At 38.5% G+C, this 22658-nt stretch overlaps 2 protein-coding genes across 2 annotated transcripts; one reads left to right on the top strand and one right to left on the bottom strand.

The window, feature by feature from the left end:
* Positions 1-2076: 2076 nt before the first annotated feature.
* cdc73 (cell division cycle 73, Paf1/RNA polymerase II complex component, homolog) lies at positions 2077-22646 on the bottom strand. The gene is made up of 17 exons (XM_079452098.1): positions 22493-22646; positions 16345-16450; positions 15878-15947; positions 15730-15792; positions 15549-15601; positions 15353-15441; positions 14930-15143; positions 13550-13648; positions 13006-13084; positions 12235-12299; positions 5561-5618; positions 4885-4920; positions 4612-4699; positions 3916-4077; positions 3624-3724; positions 3408-3549; positions 2077-3270 (listed from the first exon to the last, which is right to left on the bottom strand). Exons 1-17 carry the CDS (start codon positions 22621-22623, stop codon positions 3234-3236), a joined length of 1593 nt encoding a protein of 530 aa, XP_079308224.1. The 5' UTR covers positions 22624-22646; the 3' UTR covers positions 2077-3233.
* On the top strand, positions 7335-12182 carry LOC306891341 (beta-1,3-galactosyltransferase 2). The gene is made up of 2 exons (XM_079451503.1): positions 7335-7619; positions 10341-12182. The coding sequence occupies exon 2, from the start codon at positions 10576-10578 to the stop codon at positions 11818-11820; it is 1245 nt and encodes a 414-aa protein (XP_079307629.1). The 5' UTR covers positions 7335-7619; positions 10341-10575; the 3' UTR covers positions 11821-12182.
* Positions 22647-22658: the final 12 nt, after the last annotated feature.

Genomic DNA, 22658 nt, shown 5'->3' with positions numbered 1-22658 from the left:
GAGCAATGAAAACCACGTGATTTTTCTCTTTATTTTGACGGGTTGTCTGGTGTCCCCTTCAGAGGAATATATATTCCGCTGGGAACACATCATGTGTCTGCGCACGCATGTGTTTCCTTTCTATTTGAGAGTTGTAGTTACACTCCAAGCAACACTCTGAAAGCCAGATGACGGTCACCCAGAATGGCGGTGCATGACACGTCACAATAAAACAACCCACATGGGCAGTGAGATATATCGGTAAATGTATGAATGACATGTGGCAACATGCATACATAAACAAACCTGACAGCCCACACAGATATGAACTTATGGTGTCAGGTGGGAAAATAAATGGCATGCTAGTTACATGAACAAGCCAGGCTTGCGGCCCTGATTAAATGAGGGATAAGAGTAAAGCTATGAACAGCTCTACCCCAAAAAACATATTGAGCTACCAGGGTCCTGGTGACATCCAGCCGGTAGTATCGGTCAAATGAATGGGCAGGAGCTCAACTTGCAACGGCACAAATGACCTGAAGTGAAACTCCCCTAAGAGGAGTCCAAGACGCAGCCGTTCCTGTGGGCTTAAATTCATTTGCCATGGACATGATGTGTGTGCATTTTGAGGCAAAACAATGCCACTGATGTATTTGAAGATATGTCACGGCTAACTGTTTTCAGTTTAGACAGCTCTACCATTTATTTTAGTCTAGGATTATTCTTAAGCCTTGTCTGGGAAACAGAGGAAAAAGGATGTGGGTGAAAAGCGGACAGTTCAATCACCTCCCATGTCACTGCTGGGAAGCATAAAGACCTAAGAAAACTGTATCTCCACTGAGATGGTAATAAATGCACAAGGAATAAACAGAGGGTGCATAAAAAAACTGTGACCTAGATGCAATGCTGTCTCGAAAGACAGAGCCTCCCAAAGACTCAAAAGGCTGTTGTGACAATGCCTCCAGCGCCACGAATAGGTCTCACTCGGACACATCTTTAATGGGCACAGGAACGAAACGGCGAGGACATAGGACAATGGGTATTAACGTGTGAGGCAAAGAGATCTACTGTTGATTGGCCGAAGCGAATTGTTATTGAATTCAGCTCGAGACCCAATATATATAAAATATATTGAGCCTATACTCAAAGGAGACAGCCCCGCCTCCCGACACAGACAGAACACTCTGTACTCAGTGAGAACTCGAAGGGTAGACCTGTGAATGTGTGACATATGTCTTGGTAGGTGAAACAAATAAGTAGGACAGATGCTTGAATGCAACAATTTAGTTTACAAGAGAACATTTTATCCATGTTTTCTTTTTCAGTTTCTTGTGTTTGGGGGAACACATAAGCCGAAGCCTTTATTAAATCTGTGTGAGACTAGAGTAAGGAGCTGTGTAGTGACACTGCTTGAACACTTTCTCACGGGCTTCTAGGTACAATCTAAAAGGCTTGTCCTCTTTCTCCTTGTTATTGCAACGATGTTGGATTAACACGATTGCAGGACCAAGCAGACTTTGGCCGGTCTCGACCGCCGCTCCAGCGACAGATTAGGGATGATTGACATGACAGAAAATGGTGAAAAGACGAAGGGAGGCGGCGCGAGAAGCGAATGTCAACTGAGGAAAGATAGAGGATACAGGTGCCTTTATGCATTAGATGAGAGGGCGTGCTCCTGTATGTCAAAGCCAGACTTAGTGCAATTGGATGCTTTTGCAGAGGTCAGGTACGGATGCCCTTCCCATAGTTGGATCTCGAACATGAGATGACGAAAGAGATCGCATGTGTTCAGCAAGAACAAAAGGTCCAGTGAAAGATTTAGCTGCATCTAGCGGTGGAGTTGTGAATTGCAACCAACGGCTCTCTCGTCTCAAGCCCCTCCCTTTCAAATCGCTATGCCAACGGTGGCTGACACAGGACTAAGATGTTGTCATGTCTTGCTTCTTTGCCGAAGGAGATATTGTATTTTCGAAATACGTACTGTAGAGCAGTTTGTCCATTCAGGGCTACTGTAGAAACAACCTTGCGAGTTCCATTCCACCCGCTGTGTATTCAGATAGAAATAGCTCATTCTAAGGTAATAAAAACATAACGCTTCATTATGTAAGGTCTTTATATACCTCCGAAGACAGTAATGGATATTAGATTACATTGCTATCAATAGTTCCTGCCAAAATACTAACACTGGACCTTTAAGCTGTCTTTATTTTGTAACAATTTGAGCTTTTTTTCCTTTTTAACTGTCAACTCTATGATGTTATAAGCATTAATTTACTTTGAGCAAATACTGATAACAATACAAAGTGAAAAACTGCTGCCTTGCCATTTACAAAATGCTTCAAAACTTTCTCAATTCTCAATTTTTTTTAATAATAATCCACATTCAACATAAATGTTTAAAAACAAACATTACTTCCAAACGGATTTATACAAAAACCCACCATCCTAAGCGAAAAAAGCATGTACCCTTTCATATCACTGACTTTGCCACTTGGAAGAAAGAACATTTTTCATTTTCCAATAGAAAACTGACGCAAGCAGTGATTCCTGAATTGTTTGTAAGACAAAATCCAAAATACCAAAGAATAACAGGTCATATTCACAATAAAAAATCTAGTACAGATTTTTTTAAACTGTAGCTTTAAAGTATCATTTCTGCTCATTTACATGCATGCCTCATTTTGAATAATGCCAGCTCTCATCCAAAACCATGTGCTTTCTCAACTGATTTACATTTACCGCTTGCATTTGTGCACTAAGAATAACAAGTCAATGCACTATTCTACACTTCATAGAATGGAAGGCAGAAAAAACTGAACTTTGATATTTTCCTCTTTTAATTCATATCAGCAAACCATTTATGATGGTTTTCTTCGACCCATGTCATGTTTTACAGAAGACTGTAAAAAAGAACCAAAAACTGTGAAAGGATATCAAATAGAAAACAAGATTTCAATGATCTCTTGTATCTGACTACAAGCTGCATTACGACTGAAAAATACATATCTACTTAGAAAACATGAAAGGGCCAACCCAAACTTAAAATTTCCTCTCGCACTGCAGACACTCAACTGAATCAAGTACTGTCAGATCTAACAAATCGTATAGGAATCAGAAGATGGTGTAGCAGATGGATATTCAAAGTGCTTTCAAGGGGATTGAGAGGAACAGAGGGCTGTAGTCCATTTTTGGCAGGTTTTTAGAGTGAGGATCTTGACAGTCATGACAAACAGACAGATGGCCAGACAGCAATCTCAGAACCTCAGATGGGACTTGTGTTTGACCATGTATCTGTTGGAGAGACAGGCATAAGGAAAGTCAAACACGAGAACCTTTTTTACTAAAAAGCCTGTGACCTTTCAATCACACATGAATTCAAAGCCAATTTTTAAGATCATAAAACTTCACAAAAATGTTGTGAGCCTGACCTGTCCAGTGTTTCCCAGAAGCGTAGAAAGATAGGTCGGTCCAAATGTCTCTTATGATGGCTCAGCTCCAGCACGGTCACGTCCCACTTCTGGACATTTGGGTCTGTCCGTGCCTCGTCATATTTCAGGTGGAAAGCTCGGACTACACAAATATTAACATGAAAAACTCTTCATTTGAATGTCTAAAAATGTAATGGTTGGGCTGGATAAACTCACTTTTGGCAAAAATATCCACAGGAGATCCATCAGGCAGAAGCCACGGCCAGCCCTTGAACTGCCAGGCAGGACCCTGGACGAAGACAGCCACTACACGATCCCTGTAAACAATCACCATTCATTAAAAAGAACTTCTCAAATAAAACACTTCGTCTTTATATAAATGTATTCTTTGATTTAAGAAATGCAATGACATGTATTTTGCTGGTATTAGTATTGACTATTTCTGGTGGCTGTAGACTTTATCTCCCACAGACTATGAAAGTTCATGTGTGTGATCCGATCAGATTACCAGTCCTGTGGGGCCAGTTTAAGTGGCTGGTCGATCACTCTGTAGGGAACGGTGACACTGATTGTGGCTCCGCCTGGCTGCACCTGATCTTTCCGTCTCTGCAGCAGAACCTCATTGTCTCTCTGAATGCCTTGTTTCTTCTTTTCTTCAGGTGTGACGAACCTGTAAACAAGCAATTACATAAGTGAAGTGAAAATTATTCTCAATTTCCTTAAAAGTAATTTTTTTGGTTAAACAATAATAAGCGAGTATATAAACAGTTGTTATTGAGCAAGTACGTAGCAATCAGTGCTGAAAACCCTCTCCCTACTTTACCCTGATTCACAACGGTAAGCTTACAATAATTATGTGTCAATTGTGCTGTCAGGTACAACAGAGAAAAATATCAGTTGCTTTTACCAAGATAAGTACATAAAGTACCCTGCAATGTTATGCTTTAAACAGAGATGGCGATAGAGACAGCGACATTACAGATAGCAAGTTAAAGAGGCAAAAGGAACAAAATATTTTTTTCATGTGTTACATTTACTTGAATTCCACTGTCCCATGCAAGATGTAGTTTTCCAGGTCCAATTAGTTATCATTTATAAGCCCAAATTGAAGATGTCAATCAAGGATTTAAGAACATTGAGCACTTAATGACCAACCTCTAAACAATACAAATAAAAATTCTAATAAAGCCCCCAACTTTCTTACTTGAGGTCCTGTAAGAGGTCCTTAGAATTGAGCATCGTGATTAAAGATGTTGTTGCTGCAGGGATGATTATAATGGGAGTTCTTGAACCTAGAAACACACATTTGATAAAGTGAGAACAAATATCAGTTATATTAATTATCTGTAAATATTATCTTGACGTCACCTATATCTTTAGGAATCCATTTTAAAATACAAAAAACACAAAGCCATGTTTAAAATTGTACACATGTTTCACAAAGTATATTTCCTTGTCCATGTTGTAGAATGCATACCTTTCTTTTGGTTAGGCGGCGGTCTTGCTTGGGAGACTAAAACAGATAAAGAATTGATACATTGATGAAATATAATCACAGATGGGTAAGTATATTCAATTATTTTATAAGGGCAACCTTATTAGAAGAGATTACTGACCAAGAGCTTAAAATAATTTTTGCACATTTAAAGGAACATGGGAAAATAAGTAGATTTTGTAATTTAATGCACAATTGCACACAGCAAAATATTTCAAGTATATTTACACACAGGAAGCTCTTCAAGGGATAGCGACATTACAACAACAATTTAACACCAAGACAGCACTAGACTACTTAAAGGACGGAAATATGGAAAACGAATTAAATAGCCATTAAAGATCTCAATATTTATAGAAAGACCAAAAGGCTCTGGCTTTTTAAATGCAGATTATTATATCATTATACAAATAGGCTCAGCAACTGCCTATAGTGCCAATATATTCTTAAATCTGTACTTTTCACACTCACAGATGCAGTAAAAGAAAGGCAAAAAAACGTGTACTGGTGTGTCACAAAATGCTGTAAGATCATACATCACAGTCACCGAAACAGAAAGCCAGAGGGTGTTCAAAATGTGAACATCAGATGCTGCATTGGAGTAGCCGTTTTAAGAGCATCACACAATGTTTTAGTATGCTGAGATTTTTTTTCATACCTGGCCGTGGAACAGGTTGCATGGCTGGTGTTTGGGCCTTTCGAGCAGATGCCCCTTCCTACGAGGAGACAACATAAAAGATGTATGAAGGATTATCTTCTAACCGTGCTGTGTTAATTCAAAATAGTTAAAGAGATGGTGAACTGATTGAAGTTCTTGAATCTTTACACTTTCTCAACATCCAGAACCATAGATTGCAGGTCAGTATGAATTACAAACCTGAACCAAAGCCTCCAGACAAGAAAAAAACACCAGGGTAAAACTAATAAACTAAACCGTGTGTGCCTCCTTTAACTGAAATATTAACATAGAATATAAAAATGTACAACCTTTCATGTCAAGCAGTAAGTTTTATATTCATTCAGTAAAGTATATATTCATATTATAAGGGTAGGGAGTCGTATCTGATAGGGACTTTCTTAATAAATGGTCACATGATGCAACTAATCAGCTTCTTGGATAAAACAGATATAAAATGAGAATAATGCCCTTTCTTTGGAAGCTTTATGTTCAGAGATCAAGAAAAAGAAACACAGTTGTGAGGTGTATTGAGAGACTGAATCGATAAACTTCTTTATGATATGAAAAATCTCAGGATCTCACAGACGTCTGACAGTCGTGAATTTACCAACGCACACTTTGGTTATGCTGTACTCCAGAATAGTCTTTACAGCTTTAGATTCATAAAAAACTGTCTAGGATTGTTACCTACCAGAATATAGAGTTTGTGATCTTGTAAAAAAAATATTTTTTAAAACAAATGAAACTATAGTGAAATATTGCGGAGAAAGTCCCCTAATTTTCTAATTAGGAAAATTAGACCTTTCCTATCGGAGCACTCTACGCGAGTCCTAGTCCAGGCTCTTGTCCTGTCCAAACTGGATTATTGCAATGCGCTTCTGGCTGGACTTCCTGCTTGCACAATCAAACCGCTCCAGATGATCCAGAATGCTGCGGCAAGAGTGGTCTTCAATGAACCGAAGAGAGCGCATGTAACTCCGCTCTTCATCAGGTTACACTGGCTCCCTGTTGCCGCCCGCATAAAGTTCAAAGCTTTGCTCCTGGCCTACAAGACCAACACCGGGTCTGCACCATCGTATCTCCACTCGCTAATGCAGATCTATGTTCCTGCCAGATCACTGCGGTCTGCAAAGGAACAACGACTAGTGGTACCATCCCAAAAAAGGAAAAAAAGTCACTCTCCCGTACCTTCACTGGATCTGTTCCACATTGGTGGAATGATCTACCAGCTGCTACAAGATCAGCAGACTCCGTTGCCATCTTTAAAAAACGCATCTCTTCCGTCAACACGTCGCTGATTGATTTTTCCTAATTCTCTTCCCTTTCCTTCTTTATAAAAAAAAAATACTAACCTCACTATTCTTAGCTTTGTATACTGTGCTAGGCTTTAATGGACTAGTTTGATGCACTTATGTATTTTGTTGCCTATGCTGTTATAATTGCTTCCAATGTTTCCTCATCTGTAAGTCGCTTTGGATAAAAGCGTCTGCTAAATGACTAAATGTAAATGTTGTTGCATTCAAGGAAGTGAAAGCAACCCACACCCATTCATGTAGCAACGGTGACTATAATTGCCAAAACTAAACCAACAAGAAAAATAACCAAGATAACAATATACAACTGCATCCACACCTAGATGCCCGTTACACCGACATCACAGCAGAATGTTTGGGGAAAACAGATGTCAGATGCGTCACATGGAGGAAGGGGTGTGTATCTGCGAATGTCAGCAGCCTCCCTTCCCCCGCTCCTCTCATTTTTAATGATGAGCACAGACAAGCAGCACGGCACAAAAGGGTAGGAAGCATTGCACAGCAACATCGCTGTATTACCGCAAGAACAAGGGAGAATGGGTTTTTAGAAGAGGGGGGCTGCTTGCTTGCCACGAAGCGCTTTTGCATCCTATCGTTGCTCTCGGTCTTATAAATGGGGGCAAAGCTAAACATGACCAATTGTTGACCACCTGAAGTACTCGAGAATTCAAGGGGAAAAAAAAATCTGCCAACAAATCACAGACGGGAACAACAAGCTATTCAAGGTAAGATGGCAAAGCACACACATCTGCGACAGGGCTGCTGGAGCAGCGGATAAATAAAACCACGTTTAGGGGAGCACGCGAACGAAAGGGACCAGACATAGTGTGCACATTTGTGCCCGACTAACAAAATCGCAGTAGGATGGCTATTCTGGTTCATGCATGTCAGCTGACGTCGTGTTGACAACCCAGATGACCTGGAGTGTTAGTGAACTTGAATGAGAAGAACGGACTCTGATTTCTGCTTTAATAGGGTTAAGCATTCAGCTTGAGTCTACAATCAGCTCTTTGTCCAAACAGCACTGCAGAGACTACCCTGCATATCATACATGAGCAGATACAGAGGTTGCGCTAGACTCTTTGAATGCCTCATAAAGCCGGTGTTGTTTATTTTCATCTATACGTTTCTGTTGTCAGACGTAAAATAATAATTACAGACAAATGTTTATGTTCATGTGTAGTCCGTATCAATGATAGGGGCTTGTAAATGGCGTTTTGTACGAACTCCCAAGTAAGCTGCAGTTTTGTCATGAATGTGCTACTGCTGCCACTCACTGAACAGAAGACGCCAAGAGAGACATTTTTCCACTTATTGAAAGTTAAGGTTTATCATTAAAGATGCTAGTTGCTTTCTGAAGGTAAGAACTCTGTAAACACAGCACCTCTGCGCGCCTTTGTGTGCATGTGTGCATGCGTGACAGGGATCTGAGTGACAGATGCATCTGCAGCACGAAACTCCACTGACCTCACGCACATTTTCCAAAATTGACTAGGCATGGTAAGGAAGCTAATGAATGGGAAAGAAACGTCCCTTAGCGATCGTGTTCAGGGAAGGGATAGCAGCGTAGGATCACGCTCCAATGAAGGGAAGTAGCAAAACGGGGAGTTACAAACTGCCCTTATTGTTATCCGTCAAAATGACAAGACAGCCATCAGATTTTTCCATCACTGGTAAAAAAAAGAATCTGCCAATGACAGAATTTTCCGTTAACATGACCGGAGCAGAAATCACATTTTTACCTAGACCTAGAGAGATAAAAGCAAAAAATAGACATATCAATCTTGAATAATGCAAACGACCAGCTGCTACGTATATAATAGCATGACTGGAATAGCTGTGCCGGTGGATCCAGTATATTTTTAGACTAAATAATCAGTTAAACGTCAATGCTATTCAGTCCATGCGGAATAGGACTACTACGGAGAACAAAGAAACAGGAATATGGTCAAATGGCTTAATGTGGAGAGCTGACATAGATCATATGAAGACGAAACAGTTTGTTTTTGTGGAAGTCTGTGGCAGTAACCTTATACATCACATCGATACACCATCACAGTGTCAAGCAATGCAGTATGATAATGTACATTATTGACATCATGTCTACACAAGACGCAGATAGCATTTCGAAACTACATCGCTTCTATTAAATCAATAAGGTTGTTTACCTTGGAAGCATTTACAATTGGAAGACTGTATTGGACGATCCTTTTGTGTTGCAAATATCTACGAAGCCTAATACAGCCATTGAAAAAAAAGAATGAGACCAATCCAAAATGTCATGTAATCAGCATTTCTAGGTGTACTGTAGCCATTCCAGTCCAGTGTCTGTTGAATTTTAACAAATTCAAGCATGACAAGACACACAAAAACTGTTATTAAAAAAACCAAGGTTATAATATTTTTTTACTTTTTCTAAATCTTCCTGAAAGTTAACACAAACTTGTTATCTTTGCTGTATTTGAGGTCTGAAAAAATACAGAGGATCTTCTCTGTTGTTTTAACGGTTTCTGCAGTTTTCATTTCCTGCAAATTGAAACAATATTTTTATATGAAATTTTGGAGAGATATTCTTAGTAGTTAACAGAATGATGATCATGGCTGTACAGCAAATTTGATCACGATATATAATATGTACATTAATAACTATGAACACATAAAGGATCTGTTATTTTTAATGTTTTGAAAAATTGAATTGATTAATTTATTTGATAAGATCCACATATGAGGTTTCCCTCCCTATTTGTGCCAATTGTGATGGAGGAAAACTAAAAAGAAAAATAATTCATTATAAATGGTAACCGGTTTAGCAATATTAGCCAAAAAACAAACCAAACACGAGCAACACTCTGGCGATGTCACTGAATTCTTTCAAGCTTTTTTTTCAAGTAATTATGTTTAGTTTACTTGATCGCTGTTAACACGGTTTGTCACATATAGACCTTGTAGCAGAAATCAAGCTATTTTTGTCAAGTGAAGTGTGTGATTATCTTTGTTCTGCAAAACACAAAAGATGATATTTCGATAAATAAAAAAATTCTAAATTTAAAAATGTTGCTAACCAAAAACATGGGTCCTCATTGTATGGACGCAAATCAATGGGGACCAAAGGTTTTTGGTTAGCAACATTTCTCTAAATATCTTCTGTGTTCTGCAGAAGAAAGTCATTTGAAAGTCAGAGGGCCTGTAAATAATGGCAGAATTTTTATTTTGAAGGTGAACCACTTGTCAAGACATGCTAAAGTTTTAGCATGCAGAACATGCTCTTAAGGTGACAAAGAAGTCACTGCATATCACTTTAGAAGTTCAGAATTCGTAGATTTCCACAGAATTCAAATGAACACGGTTTTAAATATTCACCACCCATTGCATAGTTATCAAGAGTGTGTGTCTCTAATAAAAATAACTCTCGAAGTAAATAAAAAAAATATTCTCTGCCCCTCCAGGTTTCCACACATCTGGACTTTTTGTTTACCCTGGATCTGTCGGTGGGCTCTGATGCTCACCAGAGAGGAACCGAGAGGCACTTCACCACCAACCACAGAGCAAAACATGAAATATCTGCAATGCAGTATTGATTAGATGGCCTTGAGGCATCTCCTGGCTTTAGCCAGTCATGCTCCAACTGTACATCTGCTGCTTCATTAAGAGTGCGTTTGTTACACAGCACCAGAAAAAACCATGTGGTGGAACCGAAGACAATTCGGCCCGCACGCCGCACACTTTCTCCTCATATTGCTTGTGTGTGTGGGAGGACTCGTCATTCTGGGTCACTGGTGGCCCTGTCAGATGAACCTCAGAGTAAACCCCGTAATGTTGGCTACTCGAGGAGTTATGAAAACAGGGTCCAACTCCAGTGCAGTGAAAAGATGGAAAGCGCTTGCGGTGCCTCCCGTACCTCCGGAGGTGAATCTCAGTTTAGCTTCGGATGAAGGATCACAGCAGGGATTAGCAAACTCATTGGGTTTGGATATCAGTTTGAGCGGGGAGATGAGAATGGAAAAGACGCTTAAGGTCGAGCCGTACAAGTACATCCTGAATGAGCCAAACGCTTGCGTGCATCGGGATCCTTTTTTGGTGCTTCTGATAGCTGTCGAACCGAAGCAAGCTGATGCCAGGAACGCCATCAGGCAAACGTGGGGCAATGAAAGCGTGGCTGGGGGCTTGGGTTTTGTGCGCCTTTTCCTCATGGGCGTACAGGAAGACAAAGTGCAGCGCACAATTGAAGCCGAGAGTCAGCATTATAATGACATTATCCAGCAAGAATACATGGATACATATAAAAACCTCACTATTAAAACTCTGATGGGGATGTTCTGGGTGGCAACATACTGCCCTGGTACAAACTACGTCATGAAGACAGACAGTGACGTGTTTATCAATACTGAATACCTCATACACAAACTCCTCAAGCCCAAGGGGCTACCTCGACGAAAGTACTTCACGGGACATCTCATGAGAGGCCACGCGCCAATTCGAAACAAACGTAGTAAATGGTACATGTCGCCCGAACTGTACCCAAGCGAGCGATATCCCACCTTTTGTTCCGGGACGGGGTATGTGTTTTCAGGTGACATGGCACACAGAATCTACGGGGCGTCTTTGAGCATACGAAGGCTGCATTTAGAAGATGTTTATGTGGGTATCTGCCTAGCAAAACTGAGGATCGAGCCAGTGCCCCCACCCAATGAATTTCTGTTCAATCACTGGCGAGTGTCCTATTCCAGCTGTAAGTACAGTCACCTGATCACATCCCATCAGTTTCATCCCAATGAACTGATCAAATACTGGCAACATCTGCAGAGCAACAAGCACAATGCCTGCATGAACATGCCATGGAAGGTTAAAGACAAGATGAACAGACTTCAGAGAAAACTGCTCTGGACGCCATGGGCTGGATCATTAAATAGTGAAGTAAAAAACTGAGTGAAGCACAACAAACTAAACTTTTCGCCAAAAATAAAAGCACATGAGTTTTTTGACCTTTTTTTAATCTTGAATATTGATTATGAATGTTGAGCTGCCTGTGGCCAATTAAAATGTGTATTAACCATGTAATTGTGGTTTGATATGTTAAAATATTTAGGGTATACAAACTAACAGCACCTGAAATGCCAAAAGTGTAAAGACAACAGAATTTTTAAGATTATCAACACCTTCACACAAAAAATTCTTTATGATTGTCAATCATCATAAATACTGCAGGTGTTGCATTTGCTGTCCAACAGAAAGCTGTGAAAGTAAAATAAAACTTTCTGCTTTCCGCTCAATAATAAAATCTCTACCGCAGAGTTATTAAGGTTATTGGAAAAACAAGCAGTCTGTAAACCATTGACTTACCGTCACAGACTTCAGGGTCATTCCGTGATAGGTTCCCATAGTATCAATTTTGAATCCCTCAGTTTCTGTAAAAAAATAAGTGTCATTAAATGTACATTTAATTAAAATAACGTTTACTTCTAGTGGAGAAGGTCAGCAAAGTGTACACAAACGTACACACAAATATCCCAATAGCTGTAGAGTCTAAACTTATTATTCACTGGAATATAGACATTTATTACATTTGCAGGCTCACACCTTCACAACTTATTATAAAATATTATAAAAACTTGACATTAAGATATATACAGTGGGTACGGAAAGTATTCAGACCCCCTTAAATGTTTCACTCTTTGTTATATTGCAGCTATTTGCTAAAATCATTTAAGTTCATTTTTTTTCCTCAATGTACACACAGCACCCCATATTGACAGAAAAACACAGAATTGTTGACATTTTTGCAGATTTATTAAAAAAGAAAAACTGAAATATCACATGGTATTCAGAAAGTATTCAGACCCATTAAAACATTTTTTAAGGGGGTCTGAATACTTTCCGTACCCACTGTGTTTGTGTGTGTATGTATATATATATGATAAGTCTATACGTTGTAAATGATTAGTGTATATTTTTACTAAAATTTGGTTAGTCATCTTTTCACAACATTCTGGTGCTTTGCCTATATGAATGGCAGCAAGCCACTATATCTCTATTCTGTCACCACATAAAATTGTGACTGTACCTCCAGTCAAGATTAACAAGTTAAAACTGGAGCAGGAGGTATGAACTTACCCTCTTTCCCTTTGAAACGCTCCTGATCGTATCTGTTATAGGCAGCTGGGACAGGCTGTTTATTTCTTATAGCTGGATCCTATGGCACCAAAACAAGACTTTTAAATTAACATGCATTCATGAATGCACAGACAGACCAAGTTAGAACAAAAAAAACATGATTTGAACGAGCTATTAAGAGTTTCTTGCCATAAAAGAATACATACAGAGAGAATGTATAAAGTACAGTAGTTATTATGGTGGAACATATAACATGGGCAAAGACAGCACAGACAACAGCAGAATTGAATATAGGTGACACAATGGTAAAGTCTGAAAACACAGGCAGAGCTTTCTCTTATCACGTGTCCTGCTGTGAGATTGGCATCATTCACTTATGATTAATGTCAGGTCTTCTGTTTGGAGGATTTCTCATTAAATGTAACAAATCAAATACAGGCAAAATACTCAGGAAATGGGATCCATGTGCCGCAATTGTTATGACAAACCAGAACAGATCATTACTTGACGTATACTCATTACGCCAGACAATGTGTGTACTTACCACCTGTGTTTGATTCTGTGTCTGTCTCTGTTCAGGTGCTCGACCCTCTTCCCGAGCTTTCACTGACTGAAGTATGGCAAATACATTTTTGGAGAAATTCTGCAAAAGAGCAACAAAGTCACACTAATTAAATAGGAACTTGTACTGTACACACTCAAGTGCCCCGTAAAAATAATATATTAGACGTTTGCCTATGTGGGGATTATGCATTACACACACAAACATTTTGTTTAATGTTATATGTAGATGCAGATTTACAACACCGTTGAAACCACACATGTCGGCTAAATGATTGTTTGAATCTTCTCCATTTTCTTGGAAGACCAGTTCATTTAATAATTTAGTGTAATTGTGACCCTGGACCACAAAACCATAAAGTCATAAATTGCACGGTTGTATTTGTAACAATAACCAACAACGCACTACGAGGGCTGTGTATCGCCAACAACTTCACGATACGTGAGGCAGATGTATCGATGCGTGCAACATCAGGAGCTCATGACAATGTACCGCTGTATCGATATTTTGAATACACTCTATGGGTCAAAATTGTAAATTTTTCTTTAATGCCAAAAATTATGATATTAAGTAAATATAATGTTCCATTAAGATTTTGTATATTTCCTACTGTAAATAAATAAAAGAAAAACATTTTTAAATTGATGTAACAAAATTGCAAAAATGGCCAGACACGCCTTTAAACTTTGCTTACTGCTTCCCGCCCTTTGGGAATTAACGATTTAAGTTTATACCGTTTAACATATTTTTGTAAAGCTTAGAATTTTCACTTTCGGCTTCATCTACTCTTAACAACGTCATTACAACAGTTAGTCAATAGTGGGCGTTAAAACAAACACGTTTCTTCTTAAAGGCTTGCTACAGCTCCTATGATGGACAACATGAAAGGTGGTTTTTCAATACTTGGTCTTTTTTGCACGCTCAGATGCCAGATTTTCAAAAAGTTGTACGTCAGCCAAACACTGTCCTTTCCTAAACCATTCATCAATGGAAAGCATATTTATTCAGCTAGCAATGATAAAAAAAATCTTAATTTAAAAAATGTACATGACTGGTTTTGTGGTTAGGGTCATGTATTAAACATTTTAAATTGCATTTAAAATACGAAATGTAAATAAATATATAGTTTTAGATTTTCTGTCGTGTCACGTACCATCAGGGGTCTGTTAACGTACCACTAGTGGTACCCGTACCACAGTTTTAGAAACACTGATATAGGCACTCAGCCTCACTTACGGAGTTAGCCACAACCACATAATTATATTGCAGTAAAAATCTGCTATGGTTGACATTTTATTTTATTGCAACAGTAAATAAATTCCACCATGCACAAGTGAAGCCGATTAGAGTAATTGCTCTCACCTTGCCGGTGCTCTGTAAAATAGTCGTTCTCGTCCGCCACACTCTCTCTCTGCTCACAATGTCTCTGGTCACGTCCATTTCAGCATCCACAAAGCTTCTCTGTTTTAGGGTGATGTCATCATCCAGGTCAGTCTTGATAGTGGAACGCTTCTTGGCCATGATCTTGGCCTTAATAGCAGCGATCTTCTCCACAGACATGGCCTCTGACAGAGACCTGAGACAAATAACAGTTATTTTATAGCAATAATACCTTCACAAAAGGTTTATATCAGCCACAATGTTCATACATGTTGTCATTAAACCATACATGCAACATGCCACAGATGCACTTGCAAGACTGTCACTTGAACCTGGAATATTTGTTTTAACCACTCACAGTCCTAATGCAGTACATGGTTAGGAGATTGAGCAGACTAGTTATACCTGATCTGATCTGTCTGCACAATGCTTTCCTTATGACCCTCCAGACGAGCTGCCAGACGCTCCTTATCCAGACGCACACACTCCTCATCCTAAGAAATCACACACACAAGCAGAGAGAAGAGTGTCAAACAGCAAATAGTATTCAACATTACTGCACATATGGAGATTATATGTAAATGCACATTCAAGTTTTTACCTCAATCCGTGGCTTTTTCGCCTCTGATGAAACGTCATCTGCAGCCCTTTTAACTGTTAAGACAATTGTGAAGTAAGCTTAAAACCTTGTTTTTGCTCCTAGTAGACATTCAGCAAAAAGAATATATATATATATGTTTACTGTGGATGGCTAATGCTAAATGTATCTATATGATACACACCTTGGGTCGGCTTTTGCAGCCCTATCTCAATAGGTGCACTTCTATCGATACTTGTTGATGATGCTGGAAAACAGAATAAAACGCCACATAAACCACAAACAGATGAACAGCATTGGTAATTATCTTTGTATACATGAGTCAAACTTACAGCTTTCTGCATTGAGATAAGACAGCAAGTCTTTTCTGTCTGGTCTTCGTACAACAGGTATGTTCTCTGTCTGTCAAATACAAATGTGTGATATCTGCTTGTTACTGTATTGTTTTTTATTAAATACATTATTAATTATTAAATACACAAATTGTCAATTTGTGATCCAGTCTGCGAAAACCAGGCTAAAGTCAAACAACAATTTTACTAGGATTTTAACCTTTGACATCACCTAACTAAGTCAATAATAAAGATATTAAGATTATATTTTCAAAGAGCGCTCTTCCTACATAATCTAAAAAGTAAACAAAACAATACCTTCCCTTGATTTTCACATGATCACATTTAAGCATAAATAAAACATTAAAATGTTTATTTGTTTTGATTGGTTAATTATTTACATATACAAATGTAATATTATATTTGTCTCATAAACATTAAATATTTTGACAAAACATTTTACTTACGGCAGCTCTGCGCACGTATGAAGGGTGAGGAAGATGCACATTGTTGAGCAGAAAAAGAATGGAGTCAAGAGTGTAGTACTCTTTAGGTTGTCCCTCCTTCCCAGTTCTGTAATAACATTTAAAAGAACATAATATTAAACATATAGAACAAAGCATTTACAAATAAATTAACCAGATCTCCATCAATGTAACACTTCTAGAGAAACTAAACTAAGCTTGCAAATCAATTATTTATGACCCTTTAAACTATCTTCTGTACATACAGAATATAATTTTAAAAGTAAAAATACATTCAAGTTACAGAAAATCTTTGATGCAACCTCAATAAGACAAAAACTAAATAACTGGAGATATTGTTGACTTGAAACTTATGCATGTATTTACATTTATGCATTTGGCAGACGACTTTATCCAAAGCGACTTACATTGCATTATACCAGTGGTTCTCAAACCGTGGTACGTGTAAGCGCAATTTCAATATAGACATATGGAGAATCTTTTATTTATTATTGCTCAATGTAACTCGGGGTAACAATGTTTTTCTCTCATAAGCCAAGTTGTGTACTTTATGTTGCTTTACGGTACTCAATTTCGATGCGACTAGATGAAATCTTTTTAACATTGTTAAAAATAGTAATGAGTTATATTAGGGTAACGTGGGCTTGTATTGTGTGTTTTTGCCTGGCAGTTTATTCAACACAGATGGCATGAGGTTGAGTAGTTTATTTGAGAACTTGGCTGAATTATTCCTTCATGTTTTTCTCTGGTACACAATGTTATTTCCAGGTCTATGTAGAATTTTAAAGAATCACTGGAGGAATCTGCACTCAACTTACCATAGAGCCTTGGACATTTGTGCTAAAGATCTGATCAGGATGTATTAAAAAGAGGTGATGCTCTACTATACTAACAAGCCTAACGTAGATGAGGCACACGTGCACACTGTTCTCAAATAAATAAATTTGTATATTTTAACATACGTTTTCTTTATTGCAGGCCACAGTGATTCTCTCCATAGGAATACACTATAATAAATAACTAATAAGTTTTTCTCTATACGCCTTTTTCTAGTTCAACAAATAAGTTTGATGATGTATTTCAAATGTAAAGTCGATCAACAGGAGCACTTAATCATGTATGTTCAGTGCATATTAATGTATGTTCAATACAAATTAATTTAAGTAAAAGATCAAATGTGGGGTAAATACTTACATTTTAATTGAAAGAAACTCTAGTATTTGAAAACATACAGCTTAGTTGAATGAACTATAAAACTAGTTGAGCAAGCATACTTTTTAATATTTTAGTCAAGTTTGGGCCAACTTAAAAAAACAACAATTAAAGTAACACTTTGGGGACAGAAATTGAGTGAACGTAAAATTTGTGTCGAACTAGTTACTAAATAATTATTTTTTTTACAGTATAGCGCCATGGTCTAACCACTGAGCCACAGGAAAGCCTTTATTTCTCTTTCAATCAGAATGCAAATTTGTACATGCATCTTAAGACTTCTTGTTTTCTGTTTCTACTGTACTCTTTTGAGATTTAAATTATAGTGTGTTCTTATATTAAATTATAGGTTTTTTGTTGTTGTTGAAAGCTTGACTAAGAAAATGCACAAGAATTCCAACGTGCCTGTACTGCAATGTAGTCAGGCAAATGGCAATAAACGTATTCAAACTTATATTCTAACATGTATTAAGACCATGGAAAAAACAAGGGTACTTGTCATACAGTTTCCAAGGTTCCAAGTAGAATCCTGTTATTAAAATTTTGTATACGTTTTGCCATATCTGGCTGTTTTGCGTGTCGGAGTGAATGAGGTGCACAGATCAACATACTACACGAGTGATGGTCGAGGATTTGTCTGCGTCTGCACTGTACGAAGATATAAACACACAAACCTCATCTCGGAGTTTATTTTTGAGCATTTTACTGTTTGAGTACAACTATAAGCAAGCAAACAAGAAAACTCAAGCGTCCTCCCAACTACCGGTCAAAATAAAGGTCCGGTTTGCTTGAACACTCAAGATGAAAAAATACTGTAGTATTTGCTAAAGGAAATTGTAGTTCCCTTGAAGTACATTGATAAACTGTAGTAAACACTGTACTATACTATAGTAAGGTTAAAAACACTATAGTATCCATACTATAGTAGAGCCCGACCGATATGGATTTTTGGGGGCCGATGCCGATGCCGATATTAACTTGAAAAGAGCCGATTTATAAGCCGATATTTTGATTTTGAAAATAAACTGGATATTAGACCCATTTCCTATAAACTGCACTTACACAACATTCAATAGCAAAATATCTGCCTGTTCTAGGTATGTGGGCTGTATAAACCATTTTCCAGAAGGGATGTTAAAAAAAGCCTTAGATTACAGTCTCAATGACTAAACAATTGCACATCTAAAGTATATATTTTTCAATGATCACAAAACAGTCTGGTTTTAAACATTTAACACTTTTATTTACTTCCAGTTGAAGCTGGTTTTAACAGTGTGTACTGTAAATAAATTATAAGTTAAAGTTAAAGTAAAAGAGCTATACCAAACAAATTCAATATTCCACAAAACCATAATAAAATTAAAATAAGTTAAATGTATAGCTACATATACAATAAATAAATATAAAATAAATAAATAATACCAAAATATAATTAAAACAATGTAGAATGTTCTCAAAACGTTGTAACCTTTAGATAACGTTCCCCTAACGTTGTAACCTTACACAACTGTCTGTGCATGAGCAGGAATTAATTATTATATATTGGCAGGAATGAATGAACAGGCAAACTTTAACTTGATTAGCGTTAGAATAACGTAACAGTTGTTTTTTCGAGGCACGCTGTACATAACTTCTAGTCATTTACTACACGCGCCCCCTGCCACAGATACGCGGTCATTATGTGGGAAACACTGCAGATATATTTAGAATAAGTTAAACGCTAACGTTATAGTTTGACCTCTTATTAACGTTCGCGTTCTTCCACTGATAAACATGGTTTTAGTTAGCTTTGTGGCTAATCTAATATAGCAATGCATTAGCGGCTGTAAGTGATGTTACAGAATATTTAGAAGTGATAATGATAGGACCGTTAGCTAGAACTATCACACCGTTTTTATAAGCAGTGTATGAACTAAATCTACAATCATTTCACATGACGAACGACAAAGTTGTTTTCGCCAGCTCTACCTTAAGAGAGTCCCAGCTAGTCCCGCGATTCACCCGGGGGACCTGCCCGAGCAGCGGGCTGACCTGGGCGGACTCGGAGACCGCCAGCACCCGGCGGAAGAAGCCGAGTTTCAAGCTAGCGGCTCGCCGGGCCGGCCGATCCGGGAAAGAGGCGCCATTTCCGGATTGAAAACGGCCGACGTTTCGGTCCGTATCTCCGCGAGGGAAGGTCGCAGCGATGCGTGGCCGGGCTCGTTGGAAAGGTCTCGGCCGTCCCGTTCGAACGACGCCGCTGTTGTCAACTGGGGAGTTGCAGACCGCCCTCTGGTGGGCAAACTATGCAACACTCATAACATGAGTGAAGCATGAGACTCTTTTTCTCATGTTTTATCGGCCGTTATAAACGCCGATGCCGATTTAAATGCCATTAGCTCATATCGGCCGATAATATCGGCCGGCCGATATATCGGTCGGGCTCTATACTATAGTAAAGCATTGTAGTATACGATATTCATTTGTGGACAAATACACAGCATCTTGTAAAAATGAAATACACAAAACTAAACTAAAAAATAATATAGACCTAATGTATCCACCTGTATGTAACATCAATGTCATTTATCAGGTACCTGCCTATTCACGTAACAGGGTATATACAGAAATCATGGAGCTACCTTTAATACTTTAAGTCCTTTTTAAGACTCTTTCCATACAGACCTCATCGCCACTTCAAGATTTAACTGGCGACACTTACTTTTTAATATTTACTATTAGGGATGCTCCGATCCGATATTCGTATCGGGTATCGGCGTCGATACGTAATAAAATTCTAGATCGGGTATCGGTGCAATTTGTCACCGATACCCGATCTGACATAAAATTTGTGCTAGACGATGTAAAAGTTCATGGAGACACCGACGCTTAAACTCTCTCGTGGGCGGCTGCGCATTGCGCAACGTGCGACATCATACGCTAGCAACGTGTGACATCATACGCTAGCAACGTGTGACATCATACGCTAGCAACGTGTGACATCATACGCTAGCAACGTGCGACATCATACGCTAGCAACGTGCTCTGTACGTAGTGCACGTGAACAAGTGAACATATAGCAGCGAACAGCATGGAGCGAGCCAAAATATCTGTCATTTGGAGTTATTTTACAACAGCTACGCCAATAAGTTCCACCGCTTTCATTGTTATGGATGGGCAACCGCTGTCCGTCGTTGCGAATAATGGCTTCAGACTCCTTATAAACCACCTGGAGCCGCAGTACGACACGCCGAAGCGTAAATATTTAACTCTACCTTGAACTGTACCGAAAAGTCAAAAAGCAAACACATATCCGAAAAAATTAAAGATGTCAATGCGGTGAGTTTTACAACAGATATCTGGAGCTGCGACGTGTCCCCCGTGTCGCTTTTAAGTTTAACCGCACACTGGTTGGATGAGAATTTTGTGCCACAAAATGCCACGTTAAATGCAACAAACATGTGCAGTTTTACTCAGCTAGGGAAGCTAGCGTTTTATTCATCTGTTTCTGTGTTGGATGTTAAATTTTATTTTCACTAAACTTTAGTTTAGTTAAGTGGACTTTGCTTTAGTGACTAAAGCATTAAAAAGATCTGATTCATGTTATTTTGAATATCTAAAGCAGTAAAGCTATTACTTTTTTGCTCAATTTCAGCAGCTTTTTTTGCGAATTGATTTTTTAATTATTTTTGCACTTTCTTAAAAATTATTAAGATTTATTTATACCCGTTTATCAAGCTAGTGAAGCTGTTGTTATATTCAGCTGCTTAATTTGCACTTTAATTTTGAATGTCTTTTGTCCAAAGATAGTGAACACTTTTGTTTTATTTTTCATTTGTTTTGCACCGGTGCTGGTTTAATAAACTATTTACTAAATTTGTGAATCATTAGTTTGTTATTTTGTTTTACGGGGTCAGGAAATTTATGTTAAGTCGAGCCTGATGTCTTGCACAGCAATGCACAGTTTATTAAGTAATTGTGCACTTTAAAAATTTTACCTTAGTATCGGATCGGTACTCGGTATCGACCGATACTGAATCTCAGGTATCGGAATCGGTATCGGAAGCAAAAAAGGTGGATCGGAGCATCCCTATTTACTATATAACAATTGGAAGATAGCACAACTAAACAGACTTAGTTTGTGATTACTCTTTATTAATTCAACACAATTGAGAAGAAGAAGACGACGAGGCTACGCTAATCGGCTTCTGACACACAGAGCAGTCCGCCTCACAGTTATTCCCACAGACGGCCAACCAGCCATGCTTCCAACTCCTTATCCTCCATACACTTGTATGAAAACTTGCATTTCCCCATTAGTCAACGATGTTGTTTAACAACCGGGTGTAAATGGACCTCCCACAATTGGCCTACGCAATGATTACATTCAGGCAAACCTTAACATATGACCTCTCGGGGCAAATATGAAAAGATGATACGCGATTTAACACCTTGGACATGGCATTTACAGCACCAACTTTTAATGCTCTTTAAGACCCCGCGGACACCATGTGTAATAAGCAAGTGTTCCTTTTTTGATGCTACAAGCCTACAACTGTTTGGCGTCTGTAGCACCCGTGCAGTGTGCAAAAAGTTAACGTAAAGCACTGACACTAATCACAATAACCGACTGCCTTTGTCATATAGCAATCACGGAGAGTATTAACACATTTCAGTAGACACTAGGTTAAACGCTTAAGGTTGGAAGCAAACTTTACCAATCAGGGTCCGAAACAATTATATTGACACTTCACATCAAATATAATTTTTTACCTTCGAAGGACAACCACATCACAATGCATAATGTCAAGTCCTGATGGATATGATAATCTAGAAACAACACGAGTCTCTCAGCACGAGACCAAGAGTAGCGCATTAGCAGCTAAAGAAGCTCAATAAAAACAACACGCAGAACTGAGGCTAAACAACTTGCACATACCCCCAAATGACATAGTTCGTCTTGACATTTTTTGGCCAGGAAAATTCCCCGAAAATAACTTCATCCCCTTTAGCCACAATCTCCTTTTTCTGGATGTTGTAAAGGCGAAGAACACTCAACACGTCCGCCATGATCGAGCCTCCTCATTACGAGTGTTTTGTTTAAG

The sequence above is a fragment of the Barbatula barbatula genome, assembly GCF_947034865.1.
Source record: "Barbatula barbatula genome assembly, chromosome: 3".
In the NCBI taxonomy this organism is placed as follows: domain Eukaryota; kingdom Metazoa; phylum Chordata; class Actinopteri; order Cypriniformes; family Nemacheilidae; genus Barbatula; species Barbatula barbatula.
This window is presented reverse-complemented; position numbering and strand designations above follow the sequence as displayed.